The following is a 9,591-nucleotide window of genomic DNA, read 5'->3' on the forward strand; positions in this document are numbered from 1 at the left end:
GAGTTGCCGCCACAGCATGGCTTGATGAGTGGTGTAGGTCTGTGCCCATGGGATCTGAACCTGCGAACCCCGGGCTGCTGAAGCAGAGCGCACAAACTTAACCACTATGCCACCAGACATGCTCCCAAAAGACAAACTTTTAAAAAAGAAACGTAGCTCCAAAAGCAAAGCAAACACAGATTAAGTGGGGTAAAAAAAAGTACAGAACAGTACATATAAAATGCTACTACTATGTGAAAAAAATTTAAAAAGTATATACGTACACATGAAGATACATATAAAAGCACAGGTAGAGAGACTACACAAGAAACTAGCAATGCTCTTGAGAAAGAAAACTGGTTGGCTGGGGGACAAGATGAGAGAGAAAACACTTTCTCACTCTGTATTCTTTTGTCCCCTTTAAACTGTTTACCATGTGTATGTACTCCCTGTTCAAAAAAATTAACAACTCTATAATAAAAATTAACTTTAAAACAGCGGAATTAGGTCAAGATCTGTATTTTAAATAATGACATTCTTTAGCACAGCTCCTCTTACCATTTTGTTCCCAGAATGCTAGCAGGCAGCCATATTAGTCCCCTAGGCAGAAGACTGACTCTTCTCCTGAGAACTAACAGACATCGATATTCGGGAGTTCCGCAACAAAAAGGCCAGTTCAATCCCTAAGCCCCAGACTACAGAGTTGGCCAAGCAATAAAACTAACTGTGCACACACAAATCTTCCAATCAGTGTTTTAGTGCCTCATTTAAAAATCTGAACAGACAACCAAAGTTCCCTAGAGACTTGAAGAAAGCCAAGTACATGAAAGGGAGCAGCCCAAATCAGCAAAGAGAATAAAGAAATCTGGAGAAAACAATACACAGATCAGAAAGAAACTTCACAATCGATAATTAAAATCCTTATATAGATTAGAGAAGACATCAAATTCAGAAACCAACAACAAGATGCTAAGCAAAAGAAACAATCAGAAAAAAAAGACACTGGTTACAAATGAAAAATATTATAAATTTAAAAAATTCATTACAAGGATTTGGACAATAAAGTTAAGGAAACCTCCTAAAAAAGTACGGCAACATGACAAAAAAAAAAAGAAGAAGAAGAAGAAACCTAGACGACCAATCCAAGAAGGGATAGAAATGACAGAAAGAGAGCATGGAGAAATAATAGAAGAAAATACCCCAGAAGTCAAGGACACAGATTTCTACACTGAAAGAGAACACTTAGTGCCCCACCACAATGTATGAACAAAGACTACATTGAGGAACATTGTTTTAAAATTTCAGAACACCAGAGACAAATACAAGTTCCTAGAAGATTTCAGAAAGAAAAAAAATCTCATACATAAAAAATTTAAATCAGTGCCTACACTGAGCTTCTTAACAGCAAAACTGGAAGCTAAAAGATAGTGGAGCAAGATTGTCAAAACTCTCAGGAAAAAAGATTTAAACTAGAATCCTATTCTCAACCAAATTAAGAGTCAAATCTAACGGGAGAATAATATATTTTTAGATATGTAAGGATTCAAAAAATCTACCTCTCACAAATCTTTTCTTAGGAAGCTACTGGAAGATGTGCTGCAGCAAAATGAGGTAGTAAGAAAGAGACAGACTGGGGTCCGGGGAAACAAGGGAGGATGTAACACAGCACAGTGGTGAAAGGAAATCACAAAATGACATCTCCGCAGAAGGCCCAGAGAGCAACTGTCCTGATTACAGCAGGGGGCTGAGGGGTGTGAAAGGTGATGTCTGTGGGAGGGAAGCACCAAAGAAAAAACAGAATTGATAGGTTATTTGAGTATTGAGAAAATGATAGTTTTTTTCTGATGAAAAAGTTGAACAGGTACACAGGTAAAATAAGCAAATAAAAAATAAAGCAATTATTAACCCAAGGCAAAGCAAACAGGTTATGAAAGGAAACAAACATAACATACTACCTGGGTCTGCAGTGAACAATACTTAAATAATCATAATAATGTAAATACTATCAACCAAAATTTATGGTATAATTATATTGGAAGGACAGAGGGAAAAAAGTAGGAAATTAAAGACAGCTACCATAACAAAAAGTTAATAGATAATGTGTAAGACTGATAATTTAGGGAGTAAAAATATAAGCATATTGTTTAAAAATAGGGAAGTATATATGAAAAGTGACAGCTAAAAACATCGAAGTGGTTCAGTCTGGAGAGAGAGAGAACAGTTTTTCCATACAAACTTTTAAATTCTATTTGATTTTTTAAAAAATTATGTGCATGTGTTATTTTGATTAAAAAATATATAGCAAATAAAAAATATATAATCTTATAAAATATAAATTTAAAAAATTTAAAGTTATAATTAGGAAAAAAACAATTACAAGAGAAAGACCAGGAGAAAACGACACAATTGTGCAGGCCATAAAGTCCTAACCAAGATGGTATAGATGAGCTCAGAATTTCACTGAGCTTCATGAAGGTCAAAATGAAGACAAATATGATTTTTTCAAACAATTTTCCTCATCCATGAAGAGAAAACACAACAATTTCCTAGAATAAGCAAAACATCACCATACTTTGTTCTAAAATAAATTTCTCACATAGAGTTTGAGACATTATTATCAGCTATAACCAATACATACCCAAAACAACACCACTGACACGGCATTTCCCAGTGTGCTCAGGCTCTGGTTCTGTAAGAATAAGATCTTCTACAGCTCCCTCCTGAACAGTAAGCAGTGGTGTGTTTAGGATTTCTTTCTGTCAAAAGAGAACCCAAGTTGAAACACAACAATTAAACAATCACTATAGTCTCTCCTGTTTTCATGCCCTATTCTTACCTGCATGTTCTGCTTATAGAGTTTCCTATCAATTTGAGCTCTCAGACCCCAAACAGCTGGTCCCTTACGCCGGTTTAATACTTTGTAATGTACACCAGACTGGTCACAGATTCGAGAACACAAGCCATCCAAGGCATCTACTTCCCTCATTAAATGGCCCTTTCCAATGCCGCCAAACGAAGGATTACAGGACATCTGACCTACGAAAACAGACATAAACAAAACAAATACATGAGTACTTTGCACATTGTGAGTGTTTAATAGGGAAATGTCTGTGCAAGTGACCAGAATCATCTCATATGATAAAAAATAAAAAACTTGAAATATGCACTGAAAAGAAAACTCCGAAGTCCCAATGGGATGCACGAGTTATTCAGGGCGTCCTGAAGACAAACTACTGCGTGTAGTTTCTTTTGATAATCTTTTCCTTGGTGCATATTTTCACTCTTTCATTAGGTTGCCTTTTCCTTTAAAGTGTAGTTTTGAAATCCTTACCTCATAAAACCTTCCCAAATCAAACATACTTTTAAGAAGTACCTTGGCATTGATTCACTATTATAATCAATTATGTCTTCCATAAATGCCATCTGCTGTTTTCTTTTTGCTTATTTTGCAGAAATAATTAAATGAGAAACTACTTGAAAGTAGGAAACCATATTTAATACTTTGTCTTTAAATTCCCATAGTCTTATTTGGAGGTCTAAACTCACGTGGTTACCTCAAAGGTTTTTACGGGAAATGAAGGAGTGGGAAAGCTCTGTTAACATCTTCAGGTCTGCTGCAGCCACCATCAAGCCCTCCAAAACATTGCATGGTCTCCATAGGGAGACTGAATAGTGTTGTGATAGGAGCAGGGTTAGGAGTGAGTGAAGGAGATCTGGCTCAATTCCTAGATCTACCACTTACAAACTCTGTGATTTTTGGCAAGTTACCTAATTTTCTGTACCTTGGTTGCCCTACTGTAAAAACAGTGATGATAGCTGTAGTAGATTATTTCCCTCCTTCCTTTGATACAGAATCACAGTTTTATTTAGGTAAACACTCTCCCCTAGGAGGCTTTGTGTTCAGGGAGTGTGACCTAAACTTTGTTGAGGGGTAAATCTTTATTGATCTAAAGTAATCATGGTATACCTGTTCTTACTTGCCAGTGTCTGGTTTAAGGGTGGGAAATAAGTCATGAGGGGTGAGCTGTTAGGGGGTCTCTAGGAAAGGTTTTTCTTTTTTCCTTCAAAGGGATACAAGGATAAAAGAAAAAACTTCTGCTGAAAGCTGTCATATCTGGATTTGACACCTGGAACTACAACAGCCATTTTGCAATTATGAGGATAGCTAGCTTGAAGACAATCCAAGAGCATCATAATGGAGATATGGAATGAATTTGAATCCTTGGACATTGTGGGCTGCTGAATTAACCAACTTTAGAGCTTATCTACTTGCAGACTTCTTGTTAGGTGATAAATTCTCCTTTTTGTTTAAATTCATTGAATAAGGCTTTGTTACTTGTAAAATGAGATAGTGTACATAAATCGATTAGCACAGTGTCTGGCAGAGAGTAAGCAGTAAGTAACACTTACTAATAATTAATTTATTTCCTAGGTCAGTGCAAAACATTCTTTGCTTCTGATCTTCACTTTTTAAAAATCACAATTTCTTTGCATTGTTTTTTTTACATTTTTAATCATAAATAATTTTTATCACCAGCAACATTTTAACAATTCTTCTATACTAATTATTTTCTCAAAGGTGTAAAATATTGCTATTTACATAAGTATCCTTAAAAATGGATATCCTAGAAAAGTGCTCCATACACTTTGTATAAAATCAATAAGCATAAATAATGAATATTTATCCTATCATTGAGTTTATATGAAAGCAACCAATTTGCATTCCTGAATTACTAATTCAACATATTATTTCACATAAAAATGTTAAACTATTTTTTTTTTATTTTTATTTTTTGTGAGGAAGATCAGCCCTGGGCTAACATCCATCCTAATCCTCCTCTTTTTGCTGAGGAAGACCAGCTCTGAGCTAACATCTATTGCCAATCCTCCTCCTTTTTTTTTTTTTCCCCAAAGCCCCAGTAGATAGTTGTATGTCATAGCTGCACATCCTTCTAGTTGCTGTATGTGGGACGCAGCCTCAGCATGGCCGGAGAAGCCGTGTGTCGGTCCGTGCCCGGGATCCGAACCCGGGCCGCCAGCAGCGGAGCGTGCGCACCTAACCGCTAAGCCACGGGGCCGGCCCTAAACTATTTTATTAAAGAAACAAAAAATAAAAAGCAGAGAGAATAGTGTAATGAATTCCCAGGTCCAATCTTAACGTCTTTTATAGCTCTACCCACTTCCCTCTCTCCCAGACATCATATCAACTGTAAATATTTCAGCCAAGGAATTATTTGTTTAGAAAAAACACACATACAATAACTTGATCATACCTGAAACAAATGAATTGTTTGTTAATGAATAAGTAACCAAAATATAAACTAGAAATGTGAAATGACATCACCAAGTATGATTTTTCATATTACTCTGTACTACTCTTAAACAATCTTCTTCCCATCTTTAGAAAGGACACATTTCAGATACTTTTAGATCAGAGGTGACAACCCAGTGGTTTGCCTGTGATGTTTTGCTTGGTACACATAAGGCTTTTGTTAAAAATAAACAAATAAAAAAACTGAATGAGAATGTATTTTCCAGCTCACTACTTGTTCCCATTACTCCATGTTGTTTTACATCCATCTAGCTTCACACGTTTAAATTATGTTTGGCTCCTAGAGCGTCTCAAGTTGTGATCTCTGTTTTAGATGTCATTACTCAATAAAATAACTTAGTTTTTAACTCTCATTCCATATTAATTAAAAAAAATTTTTTTAAATCTTGAATCCCACAAATATCTGACATTTTTCTCAAACTTTCATCCCCAGAAATGAGTCTCCTCATACATGAGAAAAAAAACCCATAAAAACCCAAAACCCTAAGAATTACTGAAATTCCACCACTTCCTTATATCTCTAAACTACTTCTAGGCACTTTATTGAATTGGTGTATTATTACATAACTATTTACAAAATACATATTTGTGAAAGTCAGGTGCAAAGAAATCTTCATCTTTTTAAATTGCTGAAAACTTTTTCTCAACTATATTTATCAATGTTGAGCCTCTCTTCTCATAGACATAAAAGTTGAACACGCCACTCTCTTGCTTGGCCCTCAAAATCTTTCTCAACATAGAACTCCAGGAGCCAACATTCATTCCCAAACATTTGGAGTTGGAATAACAAAGTCTACTAGTCATCTGTGCTCTTAAGTAGAGCCTACTAACATCCCAAGTGTGGTAGCAGTACTTGGAGCGGGCAATAGTAGTAAAAATGTACAGCCCATTTGTCACTCTACTACAGAATTTAAGTCAGCTACGCAGAAACACTTATGGGAAAACAACAGTTAACATATGATCACTTAATACTGGCCCAAGCACTGTTCCAGATGATTTGCATATATTTTCCGACTTCAACTTGACAGCAACCCTATGAGGTTGGTACTATTATTTCTATTTCATAGAGAAAGAGAGGATTAGATGAATTCTCCCTTGTCCAAGGTCACAGAGCTACTACACAATGGAGCCTAGACTACAGTCAGAATATCTAACAATCTCTTCAATAGAGAACATTGTCCATGAAATGCATAAGTGATACAACATACAATAAACTGGCTCAGAAAGCTCTTCTCTTTTGTCGTGAAAGGCAAAAAATAGTTTGCCTAAAAGCATTATTTTCCAGGTTAGTAAAAAAAAAAAAAGACTTTCTACTTCTGACTTCATTACTGGCAGATGACATGACTGAATCACAAGAAGACAATTTATGCATTCTGTGTTCTTATGTTAGCTCAACCTTCTAAGCCAAAGCTTTCTTTGCTGAAACCAAGTAGAAACACTTGATACTCCACCACATCAAATTACCTGAAAGAGACTTTGATTTTAAGATAGAATTATCATTCACTAAGCTTATCTACAAGTTATCAAAATATCTCTGAAATGTATTTTCTTAAAAAGAAAACTTACATCTTATTTTGTTGGTAGAAGAATATGAATTTGGGTTTTGACGGGAAAAACCTTTATTTCTGACAGAACTACATGACTTATACTATTTAGTTATCACCTTAGTTGAATAATACTTTTTTGTACATTAAATTTTTTTTTATTGAAAGGTAGTACCCGGTCTTTATTTAAAAATAAATCTAAACGACACTGAAATGTATAATGAGCAAAGTGTAATCTCTTGGGTAATCATATAGCGCCCCCCGCCGCCCCAAAAAGAACTGCTGTTAACAGTGTCTATTTCTCCAGTTGCAAGCTGGATGGTAATTTTTAAAAAGTATTTCAGTACTCAAATAGTGATTTATTCACAATTTTTACAAAACACAGTTAATACTTCAGTAACTGTTCACTCTTAAGCAAAATGCAGGAGGAAAAACATAGGCATACATAATTTAAAAGATCATGTAGCTAGCATCTATCATGATGCTAGAGAGCAGTCTTGCTTTAAATCATGACATTATTAGAATTATTATAGAATGCAATAAAAAGTAGCATCATTCTTCAAAAGGGCTTCACCAAGTCTGAGAAAAACACAATGGTCGTTTAGTACACGATTACTACTAACGTTAATTCACTCTTTACCCAAAGCCACAAGCCAGTAACGGGTAAATGACAACAATGAAATAAAAAGTCGACATTGGGTATTCTTGTATTTCTCCCTTTCCCAAGGCCCCCTCCAGACCTACTCTGTCAGCAGCAGCATAATCTCTGGGCCACAGGATAGCCTCATCGAGAGCTCTGGCCCGGGCCCACCTTATCCCTGCGAGACACAAATCAGGTAAAACCAGAGCCTAGGATTCTCACTGGGGGAGGGAAGAGGTTGCCCACATCCGGCACTGGGAGGGAGAGGAGGGGGATACTGGCAGTTTGCGTCTTACACCACGCCACACCACCCGCGCTCCTCACCGATCGTGTCCGCGCGGTGCGTGAGCAGTAAGGTCTGGGAGCCGCACCGAGCGGCGGCGGCAGCGGCCTCGGTCCCGGCGTGTCCTCCGCCGACGACGACCACGTCGAAGCGCGGCGTCCAGGGTGCTGCGTTCTCACCGCTGAACCAGGCCAACGGAAGATGCTGTTTGGTGACGGAAGCCGCGACCCAGCGACCACAACCTCGGAAGGAGAACATGGCCGGAGAAAGGCAAAGTCTGATTCTGAACCTGATATGAGCCAGGCGCAAAAATGGGGGGGGTCCGAGGGTGTTCAGGGCGCCGCCATCTTGCTCTGACGTCACGGCGTAGCACGTCTGTGTCCAGCGTCCCCGCTGATTGGCGGTCTGGTGCGACGTGACTGGCGAAGGGAGAGCGGGGATGGGGCAGGTGGCCCAAGGCGGCTATGCTTCCTGGTGTGGTCAGTGCAGGCAGTTCCATTACCCATGGCTGTGGTTTGGGGGCTCCTACTCTGTTATCTTTTGTCTTCTGGCGAGTTGTAGCCCTGATCCCCAGTTGGCCACCTACAAACAATGATTTTGATCACTTTGCCTTATTAGATTCTGTGAATTTTCTGGTACGCTATCTCCTTGACTTGTGCTTGTTTATGAAGACTAGGGTCTTTGTAGGAATAGATTCTAAAGAAGTCAAATACCTATATTTGTGGATGAAAGATTCATGATGGCTAATTAGAGGAATCCCACGGTTGAAGGTTAAATGTCCAGCCTTTCAGAATTGATGTTTTTAAAGCCTTTCTTAGACAGGGAGTCTTTGGTTGGATAGTGAACAACCAGTGTGGCAGTTTTATTGTTCTGATGATTAAAATCTATCAAATATATAACTTTGTCTTATTACATTAATAATAAGCATTCTTTATACACAATTTAAACCTCGCAGAAATACAAAACTTTTGAGAGTTAAAGAACCCATAACTTCCACCATGCCTTCCAATCCTACCTCCTAACATTTTGTTGCTAATGCGTCCTAGGTTTGTTTTTTTTTCCTGCTGTTGGGGAAGAGGGAGAATTCCCCTCCGCCCTTTCCCTTAAGGTTCTTATGGCTGGCCAAATAATTAAAAGACAGGTTAGCAGGAGAAAATAATACCAAGTTTAATAACATGTATACATGGGAGAAACCAGGGAAACTGAGTTTCTCAACAAAATGACAGAGTTTCTCATCTTAAATACTATCTTTAGCTAAAGACAAAGGAGGATGATGGGGGTGGGGGGAGTCAGTTATGGGAGATTACCAGAAAAGCACCGTAAATAAGAGTATGTAGATTTAAGTCCTCTCCGTGGGTACTGAAAAGAGTTTCCAGAGATAAGGCCATCCCTCCTCTTTCCAGTACACAGAGGGAGATACCTTTACAAATGTAAATATTTGGTAAAGAGAACTTTGTTAAGAATGGGCTTAGCCAGGACCCTGCCAGTCTGTCCATACCGAGAGTTAAACTCCTTTAGGCAGTTCGTGGGGGTGGTCAAACATCCATCAGAGGGCCGGCCCTGTGGCTTAACGGTTAAGTGCGCGCGCTTCGCTACTGGCGGTCCGGGTTCGGATCCTGGGCGCGCACCAAGGCACCGCTTCTCCGGGCATGCTGAGGCTGTGTCCCATATACAGCAACTAGAAGGACGTGCAACTATGACATACAACTATCTACTGGGGCTTTGGGGGGTGGGAAAAAAAAAAGGAGGAGGATTGGCAATAGATGTTAGCTCAGAGCCGGTCTTCCTCAGCAAAAAAAGAGGAGGATTAGCA

At 38.4% G+C, this 9,591-nt stretch overlaps 1 protein-coding gene across 1 annotated transcript in view; it reads right to left on the reverse strand.

The window, feature by feature from the left end:
* The window catches only part of MTO1 (mitochondrial tRNA translation optimization 1), a 31,439-nt gene extending 23,332 nt beyond the window's left edge, over nucleotides 1–8,107 (reverse strand). The window contains exons 1-3 of the mRNA XM_058566769.1: nucleotides 7,820–8,107; nucleotides 2,816–3,015; nucleotides 2,618–2,735 (exon numbers count right to left, since the gene is read on the reverse strand). Coding sequence (XP_058422752.1) covers nucleotides 2,618–2,735; nucleotides 2,816–3,015; nucleotides 7,820–8,036 — 535 coding nt within the window. The 5' untranslated portion in view covers nucleotides 8,037–8,107. The remainder of the gene's footprint in view (nucleotides 1–2,617; nucleotides 2,736–2,815; nucleotides 3,016–7,819) is intronic.
* Nucleotides 8,108–9,591: the final 1,484 nt, after the last annotated feature.

This window comes from Diceros bicornis, chromosome 23 (genome assembly GCF_020826845.1).
Source record: "Diceros bicornis minor isolate mBicDic1 chromosome 23, mDicBic1.mat.cur, whole genome shotgun sequence".
In the NCBI taxonomy this organism is placed as follows: Eukaryota; Metazoa; Chordata; class Mammalia; order Perissodactyla; family Rhinocerotidae; genus Diceros; species Diceros bicornis.